Consider the following 23,071-nt stretch of genomic DNA (forward strand, 5'->3'; position numbering starts at 1 on the left):
ATCACATGCCCCCCCCAAAAACTATATATTTGTATTCATAAATAACTATTTCAATTTAAGCTCTAAAATATTAATAATGTAGTTTTAGTTAGGGATGCACCGATACCGGTTTTTTGGTATCGAGTACGAGTACCGATTCTTATATTTCGGTACTCGTCGATACCGAGTACCGATACCGGTACTTACGGTAGCATAGAGCCGTCTTCCCAGGAAATCAGGAAGCCAGCAAGGCTTCTTGATTGTCCCAGAAGCCGACTCCATCCTGTTTGGCCGGCTGAATGCTGATTGGCTGTTAAGCCGGCTTCCCAGCCAATCGGCATCGAGGCTGGCTAAACAGATCTGACAATATGGTGACACGACCCCCACCCTGCAGGCACCTAATTCCCCTCACATAGATCCTTAGCATTCTTTAACGTACCAGTCCCTCGGCCAGCTGGGCAGACACCGCTCTCCCGAATTTGCCCACGTCTCCTGTGCCCACGTGATCGTCCCTCAGCCTGCTACTGCGCATGCGCAGACTGCCCAGCGCTCTTATTCAAAAATTCTCTGCATGCGCAGTAGGAGGCTGAGCACCGATCACGTGAGTGCTGTGCACACAGGAGATGGCAGTTCTGGCCGAGGGAATGGTACGTTAAAGAATTCTAAGGATCTATGTGAGGGGAATTAGGTGCCTGTAGGGTGGGGGTTGTGTCGCCTTATTATTAGATTTGTTTGCCCGGCTTGACACCGATTGGCTGGGAAGCCGGCTTTCTGGCCAATCAGCATCAAACCAGCCAAACAGCATGGAGCCAGCTTCCCGACTCCATCTTTCCTAGCGGCACTGTCGGTCAGAGGAAATCTCCCTCTGACCGGAAGTTCTAGTATCGGGAAAGGTATCACAGCATTTGGGAGAGAACGAGTACTTGCCCAAATACTCTGTATCGGCACCAATACCGATACTGGTATCAGTATTGGTGCATCCCTAGTTTCATTTGAACTTTTCCATTCCCCAAGCAATGGCACAGATGAGTAGCTTCATAATCTGTTCTATCAATTGTTCCAACTGCACTCCCCCATCACAAACATTACTAATAGTAAAATTTTGACTTCTCACCAAAACTCAACAGCAAATTCCTTGTTTTCCCCCTGGCCGCTGTGAGTGACAGCCTGGCTTCATCTTCTCTATGCTATGCAAGGATGGGATGCTTGTAATGAGCCAATAAGGCTATGCTGTATGATATTATGGTCAATCCAGCAGGTTTCAGGCATTGAGAGTAATAAGAAGGACCTTATCAATGTAGCAATGCTCATTCTTGTCCCGTAAACTGGCTGGAGGTGGGGAGATGACATAGGAAGCTGCAAAGCTGCTTTGCAGCTAATTTACACAACTCAGGGGCAAGAGAAATGATGTGCACACCTTAGAATTAACTGTTTTTCTACATCTGATACTTATCTATGTCATAACAATAGACAAACACAATGTGATTAAGCTGATAACACACAAACAATTCTAATTTCTTGTGTCTTTATTGAACACACCCATTAAACATTCACAGTGGTGGAGGAAAAAGTAAGTGAGCCCTTGAAGTTAATTGAACCTCCTTTGGCAGCAATGACTTCAACCAAGCACTTTTGGTAGCTCTCGATCAGGCCTGCACAACTTTGAGAAGGAATTTTTGACCATTCCCATTTACAAAACTGCTTCAGCTCAGACACATTTGGAGGATGTCTGTTGTGAACACCCCTAAAGGTTATTCAACAGCATCTCTATGGAGTTAAGGTCTGGGCTCTGACTGGGCCACTCCAAAAGGAGCATTTATGGTCATTGTCCTGCTGCATCACCCAACTTCTACAAAGCATCAGCTGGCAGACAGACACTCTAACTTCATCCTGTAGGATATTTTGGTAATCTTGGGAATTCATTTTCCCTTCGATGATGGCAAGTGGTGCATGCCCTGAGGCAGCGAAGCAAGCCCAAATCACAATGTTCCCTCAACCATACTTCACCATTGGGATGATGTTGGTAAGCTGGGCCCTTTTTGCGCCTATATACTGCTGAGTATTCTTCCCGAACAATTCAAATTTTGTTTCATAAACCATTTTCCCAGTAGCGTTGTGGTTTGTCAAAGCACTCTTTGAATACTTTAGGTGTAGAGCAATGTTTTATTTGTAGAGCAGTAGCTTCCTCCGTGGTGTTGTGCCATGGACACCCGCTTGTTCAAAGATGTATGGTAGATTCATGAACAGGGATGTTTGCCAGTTCCAGTGATGTCCTAAAGCCTATCTTTTATATCTTACCTAGCCTAGCTATTAATCGAAGCTTCTTCTTTACCTCATTGAGGATTCTGTGTTGTGCCTTGGGAGTCATTTTTGCTGGGTGCCCACTTCTTGTAAGAGCAGCTACAGTACTAAACTCTCTCCATTTATAGACAATTTCTATAAAGGTCAACTGATGGATGCCTATACTCTTTGAGATTGCTTTCTATCCCTTTCCAGCCTCATGCAGATCAACTACTCTTGATCGTATGCTCCTTTTTGCGAGGCATGGTTCACATCAGTTGATGCTTCTTATGAACAGCAATCTTAAAATATTTGAGTGTCTTTTATCAATCAAGGTAGCTCTAAACAACACCTCCAAACTCATTTCAGTAAATGGACTCCAGGTGTGCAAGCTACTGACTGCAATTAGCTTTCATTGAAGTGATTAGTCTTTAGGTTCCCTTACTTTTTCCTCCAGCACTGTGAATGTTTAATGGGTATGTTGAATTTTGTGCATGTTATAAACACATTGTATTTGTCTATTATTGTGACTTAGGTGAGGGTCAGAACACATTTCATGGCAAGTTATTGCAGAAAACCAGTTAATTCCAAGGGGTACACATACTTTTTTTGCCACTGTAGTTCATACACATAGTAACGCATGTTTTTACAGCAGAGTAGAATTGCAAGTACAGAAGTTTAGAAAGTGAGATTCTACATTTCTTTCAATAAAAACTTCCATACTAATTCTGGAGATAAAATAGATGGAAGAAAATGCAGACAAAATAGATAGATTAGGTTAGTGATAATAGAAATAAATCAGGAGATATCCATTGCCATTTACAGCCTAATGAAGGCCCAAGTTGTCCTGAAAAAAAAAAAGTACACATCACCTGGATACAATAAGTAAATGCACTTTTACTAACACATGCCAAAGTTGCAAAACTGTATTCAGGCCTGAAGGTTTGGTTTACCTTCCATCATTAAGGGGTCAAGTGCTTCTAATGTCTGCATCATTAAAGCACTAACATTTCAGTAAGTTCTCCAATTTAACAAGAAAGTTATCCTGCTTCAATTCTTCAGTGGCGTCAATAAAGTAGATTTGCTAAACGCAAACAGGCTGTTCACGTTGCAAGGGAATTTGCACATTGCCAGGAAAGTTTCCCTTAGCTTGTGGAATGTGGTGAAAACTCAGTTTGCTAAGAACACCCAATCATGTGCGATGAAAATAAAAAAAACAATATTTTTGTTTATACATGATTGGATGATGGAAGTCAGCAGAGCTCCACCTCATTCACAAAGCTAAATAAAACTTCACCTCTAAAGTAAAACTTCCCTTGTAACGTGAACTGCCTCTTTGCCTTTCGTAAGTCAACCTCAGGAAAAACATTCATCAAGTGAAAGTCTGATTAAAAGTCAGAATTTCTTATCTCTATACTTCTTACAGTACGGTGATTGAAGGAACTGAAGACAAAGTATCAGCATGAAAACCAGGGATTTAGCTTTTTTCATACATGAGGCCAGAAATGGCATCCTACATACAGTAGTTCCCTTTAACCTAACCTAGCTAGCCAAGAAACCAGAAAGTAGATTTTAAAAAAAGCTTTCTCACTTACCAGCCTCAACTTTACTCCTGGGTTCACAATGTAAAATGTAACCCCATCAAAACCGTTTTCACCATGAGAAGCCCCCTGGTTACCCAACCCAGTGCGAGTTTCTAGATGCCATAAATCTTAACCTACATGTAAAGTTGTCTAAATGGCTAAGCCCAACAGAAAAACTGGAAAAAACATTCTGCCTCTTCAGCTTTAAAAATGCAGGAATGATTATGCAATCATAATTTTCTTTTATAACTGGAAATAGACTCACTATGTTATAACAGGTTTACTAAGTAATAACAATATTCATTTGCCATAACACGTATTTTTAGCAAATAACACATGATCAGTTACGACTGGAAATATTTATTATGGCAAGTAATACTATATAATAATACATGCAACATAGTGAACTGAGCTTGCTGTTACAAATTCAACTGAAAAACAAAACACAAACATGATGTGATTCACCATGTGAGCTGCTGTTATCCCTATGGACAGTGGTGTATTTTGGTTTGGGGCTGCCCTAGGCAAGCCGAAACTCAGGACCCAACCCCCCCCCCCCCCCACACACACACACACACTCACACACACACACAAACACACACTAAATTTGCCCCACCTTTTCCCGTTTACGAAATGCCTTGTTTGCCTTGCGGCAGATACGCCCCGGCCTATGGACTACCAAAAAATATGGTCCATTCATGTGATCTTTGTTCTGGGCACACTCATTTCTGAAAACAAAACAAAGTATGACATTGTAATTGTATGCCTATTTCATCCACAGACTCTCAGGAAGGTGTTCAACCTTTCCATACCTTCTATTTGTCATTTAACAGTGTCCATGTCACTCTTATTCATTATGGAAGTGTCTCCTGTCTCAAGTCAAGGATTTACCATCAACATATTTAAATATATATCTAAAAATCCTCCTTTTTGTGACACCATTAACATTTTACTATAGTATCATGTATGCCCTATAACACTGAACTGATTTTTGATAGATGCCTAAAGTGTCTCATATTTATATTCTCTTGTCACTTTCAATAAAATCTCTTGCCAATTCTTTGTACTATGATAACCGGAGCCAGATGTCCAGACCTTGCCTAATACTACCAATGTTAACACATATATGTAATATTTTGAAATCTAGGATAAGAAAATAGAAAATCTGTGAAGTAATTAATGACTACAGGTAACCTCATTCTGAAAATACTAACTGCCTGGGCATGGCTCTCATTCTGACCCTCTTGCTTCAATATAAGTCACAGCTTCAAAGGGGTATGCAGAAAAGGACTCCAATGTCAGAGGATCAACATGAAAACCAGGCAACTGGATTTTTGTAGGAAGTCTCTAAAAGGGAACAAATACAAAGAGAGACATACATGCATTTGATGGTGTACTTGGTATTTTCTAATTATTCTAACTTAATCCAGAAGAACCATTTCCTGCACAACAAAACAACAGAAAAACTAAACAAAAGCAGAAAGGAGAATGTAATAATTTCACAGACACCATGCTGCTATATCAAAGAGTCTCAAGCATCACAAACCTGCTAACTGTTCACCGGAATGGATAATAAATACCTGAAACAAGTGTACAAAGCTTGTCTCAGACTTTTTTTTTGCTCTGTGTAACAACTTTAGCTCTCACCCCCAAAGGAGCCGCTGGAATTAACGGGATTTTCTAGCCTGTCTAGGGATTTCAACAATATTGCTGCCCCAATAGCACTTACTAGCCCCACTGTGGGGACCGATAAAACTGAAATCCTTACTTAAGATGCAATGCTGAAGAACTTGTGTTATAAAATTCTGGGAGAGAGGGTTAGGGCACAGGACACCCAAGTTGTATTAGACTCCAACAGATGGTAGAACAAAGTACTTGCAGCCTTCACAGATAGAGGACCTTTAAAGCGGACCTTTACACTCAAAATCAAAATCTACCAATGTATCCCTGTATTTATGATGATTAATAATAACCTAGTCATGTCAGGTGTAAAATGCTGTCATTTTGATGCAGTTAGACTTGCAGAGCATTCACTTCCGGCTTTGAAAGAGCAGAAATTATGCCAGTGTACCAAAGCGATTTAATTGGTCAATGTCATAACATACCCACCCCTTTCTTTACTGAATGCTCAGTGGATCGGAGGTTTTGTTTTATCAGATGCGCATGCACGAGAATAGCAGCACATCGTCAGAAGGGGGTGTGGCCGTATAAGCTGATAAAGCTGTGCAGACATTATTCTTGGTGACGGAATAAAGAAATCTCGATAAGAGGAGTGTTTGCCCTCTTCCAATATGGCTGCACACTACATTCCGGGACCAGACTTTAAATTTGAAATAAAAGGTATTTATAAATGAGAAAAAAGGCTTGTAAATGTGTTTAACTGGATAATCATTTTTTAAAGAATTTCATATTGCCATGTAAAGGTCCACTTTAAGCCAATTGTGGCAATCTATATCTTGAGCTCCTGGCTGTGCAGTACTGAAATCAAAGCTACTAGTCCATTTCAGAAAACATCTCCTTAATACCGCAGAGGATCACTTCTCAGGCTCCCCACACCTGGTGAAGTTGTTCTCTGTCATCTCTAGGCCTAGCCAGGTCAGACAGTTCATTACAGCCTCCCCCAGGCAGGAGCCCGGGGAAGAAATAGCGCCTCACAAGGTAAGGTACGGTAAGCCCCGAATATTTATTTCCTCTCCCAGCTGGCTGCCATAATGCAGAAGTGACAGCAGGCTCCTGATTATTTATGAAGCCAAGATGACAGCATGGGACAGAATTTGTATTATAAGAGGTGAAAGTCTGCTAAGCCCTAAAACTCAAAATGCTGAGTATGCAAATACAAAACAGTTCTTAGATTTAAGATCAAGCCTTGCCTTTTGTGCACCTCATTATTGGTCAATTAATCTACCCATCACAGCAAGTTAACAAGACTCTAGGAAAGGAGGAGGCAGGATTAAGATCAGGAACTGAAATGTTTGCATAAATGGTTCTAGGGCTCCCATGAAGGGTATGTCAAGACATCTGTAAGCACTCCAAAGAGTCTTACAATGTTACAAGCAGTATGCTAAGCTTAGTATGGGCACAGGTATACTTCAAGGTGCCCATTATAAAATGATTGTATTATGTTGCTGGGCTAGTAAACGCACCTGACTAAAAGCCATAGGTTAGTTGTCAAACAAATATCCTATAACTGAAAACTCATCTCTTTCCATCGCCCTGCAAACATCAACAAGGTGAAGGAGGACATTAAAGACATAGCGATCAAACATCTCCATACCAATTGCTATCTTGAACAAGAGACGATGAAAAGATAATTCTGAAGTAATTAGTGTTCTCTATACTGGTCTTTCATGTTTCCAGCAACTTAACAAGAAAAAGACATGCTACACAGCTAATTAAATGTTGGTCTGTATTAACATTTACTTTCTTGTAGTAATGAAGTACAAATGAAAGTGGGTCAGTCAGTTTGGCTTGCCTATTCTTCGAGCCTCCATTTTAACTGTCAATCACAGTACCAACCAGGCTTAAAATCCCTTTAATAATGAAACACGATGAATGTGTTCAATGTAAAAAAAACTAAGATATCATTCACTTGTAATCCCAAGATTTATGTATACCTCCCAAAGATGCTTAAGCACTATTCTTTGTTATTTAAACAAACAGTTACTTTATATGAGCAAAAACACAAAGCTTGTTATGTATTCAGTATGCTGAGAAAGAAATCCTGCACTTAATTAAATGCTTATTACCCTTAGGCATTGCCTCCAGGGTTCCAGTGTGTAAGTTTTCAATGTCAGCTGTAGAAGTTGCTTCTTTGTACATGAGTAGAACAGAAAAATAAAATGTTACTTCCAAAATAAAGAACGGTATTTTAGGAGGATCTTACGTTAGGTTTTTCATCGGCATACTTCTGTGAAAGGGTTGCTGCATTACTTTGGTTTAAATGCTAGACATAAGCTCAATTACAGTGCACGCCAGCTATAGGGAAATGTACTCATTTGTGACAACAGTAGAAATTAGTAATGCTCTGTTTTATATTCTGAGCAGGAAGAAAATGGGAATTCAAGTTCCCCTTCAGCAATGAATAGCATAGCTGTAGCGTTGTATATGGTAACATGTCAATCTGAGGGATGTACAAATAATGACATATTTTATTAAAGTGACAGCTCTAAAGGGGACACATTGGCAGCTATGAGGCACTAAAAATGAATGTTAAGGTTCAACAATATGATCTTTAAGCCAGCCATAATGTAGCTGCGACTTGTAAAAGTTCTGTTTTTAAACATGTCTTCAATTTTCAAGGCAAAATCACTAAACTCAACATCTGAGCTTGTAAATATGTGTAAATTAAGAGGAATGGAGCTATTATCGATTTTTTTCTTACCTGCCTATTGTATACTGCGTTAATAGCTTTACTAGCAGTACTGATAAAAATGTGATCTGGGGGACCACAACTTGGCTGGCAGCTATAGCTGGTTAATGTCTGCAAATGGTGAGGTATACATAGTGCAGTTATACTTTCTTTATATTTATTGTTGATGTTTGCAGCCTCAAATTAGACTTAAGGGACAGCTTAAAAGCAAATTTGCATCCTATTCCTTTTTTTCAGAATCATATACAACCTGTCTCATCCTTGAAACAATCAGCAGCAGCCTGGAAAACAGGAACCATAGGGTCCAAAGCTTCTTCTGAGAGCATTTGAACCTAAGCACACACTTCTCTGAAATTATCATGTTTAGCTTTACTTAAAGCTCTGGCCTGCATCATTGGCATACTATAACCCATGAACAAAATGTGTTTACTGGCTGCTGGAGGAAGCCATAAAGATCACAGTGTGGCTGACCATAAGGGCACAATCCAGTTTTCTTCCTCTTGAAATACTTTTCTATATTCATGGCTTTAGATTGCCCAGTAATGCATGTTTATAACTATGGAGCAAGAAAGGAAGATGGAATAAAAGAAAAACACATGTATTCTTTTACCGTTATCTCAGCATGGGGTATGTGCACAAATGCTTACAGACATACAGTAGTAGTATCCTGTTTGAATGAAAATCCTCTCATATCCAAGGGTACCTCTAAGAAACACAGTTGATACCCCAATGCCTGAGATTGAAATTTTACTGAAAGACTGTTCACAGAATGTTGTCTAAAGCTAAAATTATAGTAAAACTGTTACAAACATGGGCAATTCAATCTGAGTATATGATTTTAGGAAATGCACAAGCAAAGATGAAAACTGCACATCAAAATAAACTTTAGATGTAGAGGCAAAGCAGCTGAAGTTTTATTTTAATTTGTCTTTTACTGTAAAAGATATGCTTTACCACAACACTTCCACTGATCTATTTATCAGTTCACTTCCAGTCGAAGAGGCACAGCATGAAGTAAGAGGAGGTCCCTAGAATGGAGGGAATATCTTGACACCTGAGCAGGTTTCACCAATGAAAGAGTTTGTCTCACACCCCGTTTCTCTGACAATGCAATCTTGGATTTGTTGTCACTTCTAGTACTGGAAACAGTGGTCACCAGGACCAAACATTCTGCAAGGGAAAAAAAATCTGCCATGACAGAAACCTCCTAGGTTAATTCCTTAGAGTCAATATTTTTTGGGTCACCACCTTGAACAAGTATGCAGATCACGATTTCTGACTGCGCTTGCTACATATTTGTCCTTGGTCTGGAACCCAGAAAGTGATAAAGTCAAAGGATTAGTGGGACAGACAGGAAACTAGGAGGTCAGCAATGCCATCCTCAATTTTTTTCCTTGTGACAGGTATCCTTTAAATTTCCCATTATTGACATTTAACGTACAAGTCCACCCAAATGCATATGTCAGTTTTGTGTACTTGATGGAAAACTATACTACATATTTGCATCTAATACTCAGATATAATATTGAGAGATCTCCCCCACAAAAATTCTCAGCTCTGCCCACGTTCCTTGGCTTTGTCACAACCAAACAAGGGGGTCAATTATTCAAATCACTTGCCTATAATATAGAACAAACAAATAACTGAACAACTGAGTTGCAAAAGAAATATGGTCTCGGAGTCAACAAGACATTAAAGAAACCAGGGAGGATTCAACCCATCACTGAACCTTATTTTATGTATTGCTGGTCGTTAAAAGTTCTGCATATTATAGATTACATGCTTGGTGGTCCCTTTCTTGCCAGACCCTGTCATGGAAATGGCTCTTCGTCTGTCACATTTTTAAATGGGCAAATTTCATGAAAGTGTTTAGCAATTTCTAGAGAATCTACTGTAGTTCTTAGAAGAAAATAGCACAAGAGCGTGAATGAGGGTAATAATTATCTTTTCTATGTAGTCACAAATTAGAGCGGAATTCACTGAAGGAACAAGATAAAAGGTGCCTGTAAGATGCTTCTCTGTTTGGAGTTAACATCATATTAATAAAGAAAACAACAGTATTATTTTCTTTACTGGTTTATTAATTGCTCAGTGAAATACTTTTGTGAAGCACAACAAGCAGAAAATGAATTCATGGGCTATTAATCTGTCATACATGGTAGTGGAAGAAAGGCTCATTAGATGGGTTGATACAATTACTGCTATTACATAACCATCGTTACAGAACATAGAGCAAATTATGAATAATATCATTCAATCTTTCTTTCCCTGGAAGACTTTGAAAGCCGGCAAGGGATAGTAGCTTTGCACGGCATAAAATGAAACCAAGCAATAACAGATGAGTGAACATATGTTTCAGGTAGTTCAGAACAAAGATGGACGCCTGCACAGCGCACCTCATAAGATGCTCAGATAGTTACTAGATCAACTTTGTATTTTGAGTATCTTCAGTTCTTATGTGCAAACCTATTTCGTGCATACATAAACAGTTGACTGAGAAAAACTGCCCATGTATAACTGTATTTTATGCAAATGTGTTGATAGCTTAAAAAGCAGTTCTAAGCTGTCTGTAAAATCTTGCTGATTCAAGTCAATGGGGGGAATTTATCAAAACTGGAGCAGAAGAATCTCTTCGGTTTGTTCAGTTAAGATTTGAAAATGAAAGAAAGAAGCTGATTGCCATGCACAGCTGCTCCAGATTTTATCTGGTCCAGTTTTGATATATTCCCCTCAATGTATAAGTTACGCAGGTTACAGTCAGAATGTCTACCTTTAAAATTTTCCTTTACCATTGTTCTCACATATTCTGCTCCCGGTGCTTTTTAAAAGCAAGAGTTATCAGTTGAGGGCATGAGGTGTGGCTTGGTCCCCTTCACTGATGCCAGAAAGGGATAGACATGGCATCCAGCAGAGGAACTTCACAGAAAGTGAGCAGAGGGACGCACATCCAGTAAAAAAAGACAAGGAACAGAGAGGAGGGCTGCGTAGGTAGCTGGGGAAGTTAGAAGAGATTTAGCCATTCTGTCAGGCAAATAGGTTAAAGGAAATGCAAAGAAACAGGAATCTGTCTTAAGAACCCAGAATATTGCAGTGGGGAAAGGGGGTGAGTTTAAAGGTGAGTTTTGAGGGTGCAATAGGGTGGTATCATCATCATCATGTGTCCACCCTCAAAGCCTACATAGGATGAGATTGAGGGAATCACCAAACACTCAAACAACAACAAAGTAGTGTATCCAGTGAGGTTGTGTGCTATATGTATTTTATGCATTTAAATTCAATTTGCCTGAAATGTTTCTTTAAATCAAAACTGTGCTCACTTTAATGCCTGCCTCCATAGAAAACATACTCATCCTTCCTTCACTTGCCCGCTGCTTCAATTACAAACAGGTAGAGGGGAAATTAAGTCCTGGGTAAACTCCAGACTGTTTTAGCTGGAGCTTACACAGGATTGAGGACTGTCCTCCTGCCCCATGTGACAGCAGTGGGCCAATCACCAAGCACAAGTGAAGTCATATTACATGCACTTCAATACCTGAAAGTATCAAGTTGTATCATCGCTCCTTTCATAGGCAAAGCACAGGTTTGCCTTAAGTGTTTTCTAAAGTCATCAGCACATAAATGAACATGACAGGGAATCCAACTGCTACTTTAAATAGTGAACCGTATGCCAAATAATTCTCACCATACCATAATCAGACCTTTTACCCCCAAAATAGCTGTACAATAAATAAATAATAATTTGTTCAGTAAGTTACAATCTGACATGTTGGGCATTTTTATTTTTTCTTATTTGTTATTTGGTTTAGGGTTTATGCACTTTATCGAAAATCTACTATTGGTCTATTCTTGCATATAAAGGAAAAAAATAAGTGGAGAAGTAGATTTAGGCAGGAAATTGGAGAGGAGAAATAAAGAGAACCTGGAAGCAAATATGTAGGAGTATTTAAAGGAAAATGTGTGATATAGAGTACCTTATCTGCCTCGCTCCCTTATCTATCTTTTCTATCCTATATGTGAGAAAATGCTAGGCATGGGTTAGCCAATATCACCAGGTACAAGTGCATGAAAAAAATTTGTGATGTTGCTATAATTTGAAAAAAAAATATAACAAATGTTACATTTCATACAGTCCAGGGTCACACAGTATGTGTGAGGTGAAAATGATAGTCAAGACTTTCTTTTGTTTGACTATGTACACAGGCAGGTCTATCTAACAACCAAAGGTAATTTGAGTGTTAGATAAGTATTTCTGCATGTACATAGAGGCCTGGATACCATTATTTGCTGTATGACTTTTACCTTTACTTTCTCATTACTACGAAGTTTACTTAGTATGACCTGACTCTCTGTGACCTTAGGCATTGACCTTTTTTGCTTCTGATTCAGCTCCTTATCTTTGTTTTTGATGAAAAAGAGGTAAAACACACCTTAACTGTTAAGGGAGGGCTGTTATAGAAGAGTACATTACCCTAAATAATGGAAATAGAATCATGTGACATGCACTTGAGAAAGGGAAGCAAGTTCTGTTTTAAATGGTATATCAATCCATAGTATTTTTTTGGGGAGGAGGGGGGGATCTTTCTCGGGATACTGCTCTCCGCGTTGGAGACTTTTCTATTTTTCTATTTTGTGGTCACTGGGACAGAAGGGTAAGCAGAAGCACTCTTCAATCATGAATAAAATCATTTTGTAGTACAGTTGAGACTGATTATAAGCTCTGATATGTTTTTTTTTTTTTTTGTTGTCGATGGTTTGGAAGTATTTTCTCACTTCCTGTCCCAGAAACAACTACAGAAGCAAAGAGAATGCAGACCTGAGAGTAATTGTATGCCTACCATATTCTATGCAAAATTGAAGGTCCTTATTTTTTAAAAGTAATTAACCTGGAATTGCATGCCCATACAGTGCTTTATATTTGAACTCAATATACTGAAATTAAATTAATTTCTTGATTAGTGTGGTTTGAATTCTCCTTTTGAACTGTAATTACATAATGTGATCAGCAACAAGGGGACCCATTTGGTCTGACGCCCATTCAATATATGTCTATACTCTACACATTGTCATTATCAGGTGTCAGAGCCTCACTAAGGTCTCGTTCACACCTAGGCGCGTTTTTTACCGCGATTCGCTGTAAAAAAGTCGCGCGACCGTCGCGCGTTTCCGAAGGCTACATGGCTCTATCCCAATGGAAACGCGCAACAAAACGGCCCAAAGTAGTACCTGTACCTTTTCAGGCGTGGGCCGTTTTGTAGCGCGTTAGGGACGGGCGGAAATACGCCAAGGTGGGAACGAGTCCATTGAATACAATGGGATTTATATTTTTGAGCATTTTGTAGAGCGTTCGTCGAGCGTAGAACGCGCTACAAAACGTTCAGGCTAACACAAAGGTCTGTCCCTTTCTGGTATCTCTCCATCCTTTCCCCTGGTGTTCAATTGCTGGTACAAAGAAGTGCACTAGCAGTTCACACAGACAGGGAAGGTGTGTCCTTCTAACCCATAGAAGATAAGAATGACCATTCATATATGAGCCAAGGAAGAGTTATATGTAGTTGTACAGTTGGAAAAATACATTACCATATACAGAGATTTGAAATTTTTAACAACCGATTTCTCCCTTTACACCACATAAAACGCAAAACTTGTTCACCACACATGTGCCACAACAGAACATTAGCCGGGTCAGTCATTTTGACTCTATTGGCCTTAATTCAGGTGAGACACGCCAGCTACATTGTACCCTAGAAAGTCATTAAACTTTTATTTTTAAGACTAAAGAAGAAACTTTTAATCACAGCTTTGTAGATAAAGCACATACACAAAGCCATCCAACAAATCTTTTGCCACCTCTGTCTTTAGAGAGCTCAAACTGACTAAGGGCTAAAACACATTAAAATGAATTAAGCACAGCAGTTGTTTAAGTAAAATGGTGCAACATGTTAATTGAATGAGTTACCAAGGGGATTTGTTATTCAGCGTAATCCTTTGAACAGAAATAGTCCTTTTTTTTCCCTATCGTTCTTATGTTTGTCCTTTAGCTGGTAAAATAATTAAAATACTGCAATTGCTCTGCTCATAAGGATATACATTATTGGGATTAAAAAAGCCAGACTTGTAAGGAATATTTAATCAAAAGTGCCCTGTCGTAATAGGTTGCATTTCACAAACAATCCTGTACAGACACTGGAATTTTGCATTTAATCTCTTATGAGAAAATGTAAATAAGAATAACCCTGGAATGTGTCCCTTGCTCAGCAGTTCCGGAAAGTCAATGCCTGCTATGGTATCATACACTAAACTCTGTTATTTGCACAATATTGTACAAAACTCATCAGATAACTACATACTTGCAGTTTTAGGTGATACATAGCACAATATATACAATATATTTAGGGTAAAGGCCTTGCTTGCTCCCATCCGTAGAATATGGCACAACTGTTACAAACAGCAACATCAACAGTGCACATGCACAAACAAAACTCTGCTTTGTCGATCAACGAAATTCGGCCAGTTAGTATTTCTGATGAGCGATTATCGAAATCTACATTGGCCTGTACATGATGGGCTATTTGAGCGGAAATTGAACGAGGGTGCGATGACGGGACAAAATAAATTGAATGTTAATTGTAAGGTTTATGGCCATCTTCATAGTGACTACAGTCCAACACGTTTTCACCATGTGTGTTGGTAGGGGTGTGTGTGACTGGGTAACAACTCAATAGCACAACTGGGGAGGGTTTGATGTCACCTCAGTTGGACCTAAATAAGGACCGTGATGGCATGATCAACAGCTATATTGTAATGAAAGCTGCAAATATGAAAGGCCTGAAAACATTTGAAATTATATTAACATGTTAAAACATATCATGTTAGATAATTGTGATTAGGTTTAGATTTCCTTAATGCTGCATATTAAAGTGTTAGTTCACCTTATAAATCCAATGAAATTGCCTATGCATTCAAGCATCTGGAATACCATAAAAACACTGCTCCTTCTGGGCAAATAAGCTTTTTTTTTTTTCAATCACATGCCTGTAGGCCATGTGTGGCATCTTCCAAGTCTGTATAAAAATCCGCTAGTATGAGGGACCCTCCCGTGTTGCCTAGATGTCAGGACCGGGGACCATTGGACACCCACACCCCAGGAACGTGCCCTTTGCTGTTTTCAAAACCCTCTCATGTGCAGTGCACTCGCTTTCACTCTGTTGCTGCGCATAGAGTGAGAGGAAGTACATTGCGCATGCAAAGGTTATGAACGAGGCTGATAGCTTGTTCCTGTGGCACGAGAGGTGCACGTTCAACGTTGGCCTGTCCTGACATCTAGGCAAGATAGGGAGGGTTTCTTCCACTAAAGGTTTTTCAGACAGGCTTGGGAGAGGCCACGCACAGGCTATAGGTATGACATTGAAAAGAAGCTTCTTTGGCCAAAGCTGAGCAGCGTTTTTAATGAATTGGGGAAGCTTGAATGCATGGGCAATTTTATTGGAAAGGTGCACTAACCTTTTAATAACAAACGTAAGCTCTTGCACTCAGAAACACTATTTAAATTACTGCAACCACCGAATCTATAGTGAAATATTAAATGGTTCATCATGGCACTCCTATAATTTATTTTAGAAGTTACAAGTCATCAGCAAATTGGCAAAAATGTAAATATCTGCGTTTACCATAGCACCATAATTATGGAGAAAAAAAGGCTCATTTAGGCTCATAGGGAAACACGTGCTGCATGCTTGGGACTGGATAAATAGAAATACACTTAGACAGAGGCATGCACATCCAATAAGACATTTTTAATTCTGAGCCTAGAATAGTATTGCAAAGAACAAAGCAGCGTCATGCACCACTAAAATAATACACACTTATAAACAACAAATGGAATTTATTAAAGTGATGTATGTGTAAGAATCACAGATTTAAACACAGAAGATCACCAAATGCTGACTCTCAACTGCTATAGCGATAGTTAGGAATAAATTAGCTAATCAGTCAAGTATTTGATAGCCAAGGCTGCAACCACAGGACAGAAATCACATTTAGTGGACATAAATGACCCCAACAGCGTACTAAAAAGACTTTCTGATGGTGATATATTAAGTATGTGTTCATGTTCTGGAATATTTAAAAACAAAAATCATATTTAATGTTCCATACCTCCCAAATGTGCTTATAGTGACATATCTCAGCAACCTTAGAAGGCACCAACTAAGTGTTCTTTCAGTCCATTATGGGCTGAATTAAGTAGTTTGTTTGTATTAAGGTAGAATGTATTGCTAAACTTGAAGCAGATGTAAAAATACCACTAGTTATCAATTCCTTAAAATTATCAAATTTATTTTTTATAGGTGGCAAAAGGGTCCAAAGCTTTTTGACATTAGTCTCCAGCAATTGCTCAGAATAGGTGATGCAGGGCCAGCACTGGGAACCAAACAGGTTGGCCATCTAACACTGGAAGCTTCCTGACAGGGGAAGAGAGTAGAGTTATAATCTCATCAATGTGTTTCATAATTGTCTAGTCACAGGCTGGGGCATGTCCATTGCAGGATAGTCTACAAGGAGGTTACACAAAAGCTGGGTTCTGGCAGTGTTCTATGGTAGATGTGCATGGCTGAAATGAAGTACAAATTCTTCCAAAGGCAAAAATGATCATATATATTTTATTTCAGCTAAATATAAGGATGCTTGCCTGGAGTTCAGTTTTAAAGAGCTGATTTTAAAATGAGCAAGCGCAAGCGAGTGTGTAAGAGGGTGCTAATAAATCTTTTTCGTGTTAATTTGGGAGGTATAACAAAAACATTACTGTTGAAGGTGGAATATGTTGGAATGTCACCAGGGTGAAAAGGCCAGACCTCAACCGAATCATTTAATAAATGCAACATAATTTTGCCCTTGTTACTGATAAAATCAAGAATACCGAGCAGTCAACTTACATTCTTTGGACATTCCCACTTCAAAGCACCTCTGTAGTCTGCAGTACTGGCAGCGATTGCGTGTCACTTTATTGATAACACAGTTCTTTTCTCTGTGACACGTGTAAACCATGTTCTTCTGAATACTCCTCCGGAAGAAGCCCTGGAGTGAGACAGGCAGAAAGAGTCACATGAAACACCCATTTAGTATACTATCCACAGATTGCCCTATTTAGCTAATTAAACGTCATTAAATGGATATGCTGGATAATGTGACCCTTTAAAACCCATATGAAAAATTAAAGCCTTTGTATCGTTTTCCTTGCTGCTTAGAGCGAGCTGCTTAATTTAACACTGAAGTATATTGAACAGATTATGATGTGCAGCGAGGAAACTGATACAGGGTCTAAGTATCTGCACAGAAACTATATGATACCTCCTGATGGCCAGATGGAAGGAAGTTTATGTAAAGTTTAACCTGTTGGGGAAATTGTAGGAATTGTAGTATTACTTAAAATACAAAATAATTACTTCCTGCATATCACTAACACAGAGTAATACTGTGGTGTATAACATATGGATGCTTTCTAAATACCAGATAATGAAAGTATGGCATACATGACCCTTGTGGCCTAATCATATCCATGGTTGGCATGGAAGATGTGAGCACAAGATGATTGCCCCTGCACAATATGGAATTCAAGGAAAAGCATAAAAACACATATAAAATAGGCTCTAACACCCCCTAAACAAGAGGGAGTTATTTAGAGCTTTGCACTAAATATAAAAACGACTGTATGTACCAAAACCAAATGTCAAAATCAATGAATAACCACATACAGGTATTCAGTAATTTTGATGTTTGTTTATAGCTTCGCTGCGCAAACTGTTGGCGCTATATAAATCCTGTATAATAATAATAATATAGCTGAACTCCAGGCACAAAAACTTTCATGTATTCCTTATATTCCTCATTAGCCACAAAATATATAAATTCACTTTGTGTACACCAAATGTCTTTGCAAACCAATTTATTATCTTGTAAAAACATAAGTGACATTATCACTTTGCTGTAAATAGCCTATGCATAGAGAGAAAAACTATGGGGGGACCATCAGACTCCACCCACTACGGTCTGCCTGTAGACAACTACAGGAGGGGCAGATAAGAAGACCAAGCAAAACAAAACAAACACGCTACACATGGAGAGAGAGCAGCAGTGACTGGTCTTTATTACAAGTAACCTCTGTACAAAGGGAATATTTCACACTTGATTACTGCACAGATCTGGAAGAAATACAAAAAGCACAACAAGTTTTGCTTATTCCAGAGGTTTAAAACATTTGATATATACTGTATTTTGGATATTTACATAAAGCAAAGCTCTAATTAAATCCCTCTTGTTTTATGCGGTGTTAAAACGTGTTCATCATTTTTGTGTTTTTGCTGATTTTACCCCCACTCTGCTTGTTTATTACGTGACTCAATCTGCACCCTCACACTCTATACAAGATCTATAGACCTCTACAGACCGTTATAGACCTTAAATTAGCAGGCAACCACATCCAAGTGTCATGGCCTACATTGGGTCTTCCATTTTCCAACCTGCCTATGCAGAAAGGCCCACACGTACACAGTATGACAGGGTCCACCAGCTTCAGATTAGTAGGCAACCTTGTCCAAGTGCCTGGTCATACAGCTCCTTCATCCTCCACTAAACCAGCAATCATTGTTGTACTGTGCATGTGCTGCCTTTTCTCAATAGGTCTTACAAGATAATTCATTAAATAATCAGTAACAATATGGTGAAGCCTGCCCAAAAGGTATCATCATTTACTTGCACCTGGATACAATTTTGTAGCTCCAGTGCCCATCTTTATTAACCTTGAGTGCATAAATAATTGATTAAAGTTCTTCGGGATACACACAAGCATTAACTGCAAATTCCATAAAATCTGAATAAATTGGAAATTCACATATCATAAATACACACAGTACTAAATAGTGTTTGATTCCAAATCTGAACATAAAAGCAGGCTCGGCTGAGAAAAGCAAGGGTTAAAGGGAGAAAATTATTTTGACCTGATAATAAATTAACATCCTTTATTGTTCTCTGAAGAATATTGGAGTGTTTTGGTAAGTTGTACGGGGACCCTCAGCTCTGCTTTGACAAAAATCCCTATTCTACTTTATATCTTATCCTGTGATAAGGGATGAGTAAGGTCATTCATTTGTTCTGGAAGCCCTGACAAGAACAGGTAGAACACTGGCTGTCTTATCGGCTTACGTTCTTAACAACTTAACACAGCTCAGCTTCGCCTTGCATTCATAGTGTTTAAACTGTGCCTCAGAGTGTGAAGCTATCACTGTGTCTCAGAGTGTCATATCTTTGTTTTCAGTGGAATAACCATGTTTATATAATAGTTATTGCATTTCAATCAGAAATCAGTTGTGTCTACCTTGCAAACCTCCTAACATTTGAAGAGGAAACACAGGGATATTTTGTTATAAGCAAAAGACAAACCCCTTCCAAACCCCCAGTCATACAGACCATACAGAATTCATGGGCCAAAGACCATTTTCACACATTAACAGATAGAGACAATTGTCAACATCAGCAAAACAGGTACTACAACAAAAATACAATCACTTTCTCACAACTGTTCAATATTAACTTTTATTCAGGGGTTGTAAATGAGGAGCATAATAACTTCTAGTAGTTAAATAATACATTTATTTACACAGAGCTTTACATCAGACCTAAAAGAGGGACAGTTATGGGGGAAAGATGGTGTAGGCATTTGGTTCCAAAGCAGGGACAGCTATTTGTGCATTACCAGCTATAAAGACCATTGCAAACTAGAATATGGCTTCAGTTTTCCCACCACTACAGTATTTATACTCATGAGATAACATGACATAATTGGTATTAAATCAGTTCCTGGATGGACTTTTCCATGATCAAACACCTTGTAGCAGGACATTATGAGTAAAGTAATATTAAAAAGTCAAAAGGCTTTTACGTTTTTTTCAAATAATGATAAAATCACTTACAATAGATGCTACTTCTTGATGTTTAAAAGTGTTAGTTTCCTGCAGAATCAGCTGGCCCTGATATCCTGTTTGAGTGTGGCTCTTTTCCCTTACAGTGTCTTATGGAGCCACCCTTGTGTGGCACCCTTGTGTGGCAAACACACAGGCACAGCAGAGCAAGGCAGATCACTCCCCTGCACCCCACTACCCACTCCTCCTTTCCCCCTCTTCCAAGCCAGTAGATGGACCTCTGCTAGAGACAGCTCTGTCTAATTTAATCTTGTACTCAACAGGGAGTTCAGGGAAGCTGAGCTGAGAAAGTTGGAGCCATCTGTTTGAAAACATGAGGACTGTAAGTGCTTTTGCAAAAATTTAAAGAAATACTCTGCTGAGCAATTTATATTTGCTTGATCTAGATTCATAATTTTAAAAAACAATGAGAGTATAATACTACATTAAACCCCTGGAAGGGGCAAAATACATCAGAGAGAAAAGTGGAGGAGTGTTTACCTGTTTTTCACTGACATGTAATAAAGCAATGCTGGACTGATGGGGATGGCAGCTTTGAGTGTGATGGAGAAGTGACTTTGCTACAATTGCACTCCATACGGTTTCCCCACCATCTATATCAGTACAAATAGGAGCTCAGTTTATTTTTTTGAGAATAGCCACTGAATGTTAAGATTCTGTTTTAATGACATTGTGCTATCATATGCAATATCCAGCAACAAACACTAAATTTAGCATTTTTTCCTGAAATCATTTTCCTGAAATGATTTCCCTAAATGATGGAAAATTCCACAATTAAAGAAATCTGTCTTTAGGAATAATTGTTTTAAATGGCACAAGGAGTTCTGTCAGTTATATCAAATAGTCAGACATCTGATTTACATTAACCACAAAAATCCTCGATTTGATCTCTGCTTGCTCTCCATTTGACTCTCCCATTTTAGAGTCCCCCCATACTCCCCCTCTCCTCGGCTGCATCCTAGGACTTCTTCTCTACCCTTACCCCTCTTTTCTCTCTTCTTTCCTTCTTCTTTTTCTCCTTATACCACCCAGTGGTAAATGGCAACAATTCATGACCACTGTGCAGTAGGCCATCACCCTCCGCTGAAACACCTACTATCTCATGGTACTAATGTGATGCTTTGGACTGTTACGTTGGTATTTTGATCCGGAGTCTAGTAATACTTGGGCTTTTGTTTTACACTTCGTCCTGGTTGAGCTATATGTTACTCCACCGTATTTTTTCTTAGCATGATGATTTGGTTTTCTCTGTGCTATGTACTACTATTTGCCTATTTCATCAAGCTCTATGTCTTTTGCATTACCTATTCTTTTTCAATAAAAATTTACATGGAAAAATAAAAATAAACCGCAAAAAACAGTAGAATGGCAATCAGTTAGAGGAACTTTTTTGTGAACACTTTTAAACTCCCAAACCCATTAAGCCTGATGACAAATGGCCTACAGTACATCTACGGCAAAGCATAATAAATGCATATTCCGTCTAACTGTGCAACTCGTTCTATTATTCTTAAGTCTAAAGCATGTTTTAAAGTATACACTATTTAGATTTTTCCGTATTTCCCATGCACAGACAATAATCAGAATAAGCCATTAGCAAATGGTAAGTACTGGTAATATCTATAGCTACTTATCTTTATTTTGCTACAAACGCTGCTTCTTTGCCGTGAAAAATAGCCACCAAAAGGTACCGATGTTGGTTTATTTTCTGGAGGCGTCCCTGATGGGCAGTAAGGAGAGTATAATTTAGAGAATATCTGCTGAAAAGTACACATTTGTTGATAACTGTAAAACCACCTGCTAAATATAATGGTACTTAGCTCTGCTAAATATTTCACAGTAAGTATCAATAAGCTTCACTGCCAAAAAGAGCTGTAAGTCATTATAAAATATAATCCAATGCATTTCATAATTCTTCACAGCTAAGGAGCAAATTGGCCTCCCGGCTTTATTGTGTGCTCCCTAGAGTGGTCTGTCTTGCATTGTCTGTGTATATCACAGTACGGATGAAGTCCACAGTGGGTTTTCTTGCCTCTACTTTACTCAGTGTATTGCCTCTTTATTCTTTGGACTATTATTATGCAGCAAGAAATCACAAAGTGCTCAGCTACCTTCTTAAAGGTATGTTTTTTTTCTTTCAGGTAAACTTAGATTAACCGTAACATTTCATTCCTTCCTGGAAATACACTTTACATTAAAACATGTGCTTTTTAAAGCTTGAAAGGTAATTCTGTGTACATTTTTTGCAATTAACACATCCAAGGGTAACTTAATTTATGGGTAGTGCAGTGGCTAGCAGTGCCCATTGGGATTATGAGTTTGAGGTTCACTGGAAAATTACCTGCATACCGTTTTTCTAGAATTGTCTGACTTTGCTTTCAATTCTCTGGTTGCTTTCTAAAATTCAAGCACTTAGCATAGCCAGCAGTAGTAAGTCACATTTAACTAGACATTTCACGACTGAGCCAAGTGGCTTCCTCAGGTCTAATTAACTCATTTGAACTGAGGAAGCAACTTGAAAGAGTAGTACAACATCTTTAACATTGAAGAACAAGCCTAGTTAAATGTAACTACTACCTACACCATGACCTTGCATTGTACAGCAACTAACTCATATACTGTAGCTCTCCACCAAACCTTCTTAAAATGATAGGTAAAAAAAAAAAAATTGCCTTGGCTTCTGGTCGCTTTATCTAGATGAGGGGGATTTCACTTAGAATTCCCAAAGGATCTTGGAAAAGCTCCTGCACTTTGCAGGAGTAAGTTCTTGTAAAATGTGGGATGCTTAGTTTTCCCAGGATTCCGGAAGATTGCTGAATGTCTACTTTAAAACCTTCATAAGCACTTAGAGGTTAATTTATAAAAGTTGTGCCCAGCTTAAATTCCTT

General features: G+C 38.8%; 1 protein-coding gene across 3 annotated transcripts in view; it reads right to left on the bottom strand.

Moving 5' to 3' along the window:
* RARB (retinoic acid receptor beta) overlaps positions 1-23,071 on the bottom strand; it is a 311,193-nt gene that overhangs the window by 65,910 nt on the left and 222,212 nt on the right. For all 3 annotated transcript variants that reach the window (XM_018570196.1, XM_018570211.1, XM_018570203.1), the window contains exon 3: positions 17,142-17,283. In XM_018570196.1, the coding sequence (XP_018425698.1) occupies positions 17,142-17,283 (142 nt within the window). The remainder of the gene's footprint in view (positions 1-17,141; positions 17,284-23,071) is intronic.

This window comes from Nanorana parkeri, unplaced genomic scaffold (assembly GCF_000935625.1).
Source record: "Nanorana parkeri isolate BGI_ZX_2015 unplaced genomic scaffold, ASM93562v1 scaffold37, whole genome shotgun sequence".
Taxonomy (NCBI): domain Eukaryota; kingdom Metazoa; phylum Chordata; class Amphibia; order Anura; family Dicroglossidae; genus Nanorana; species Nanorana parkeri.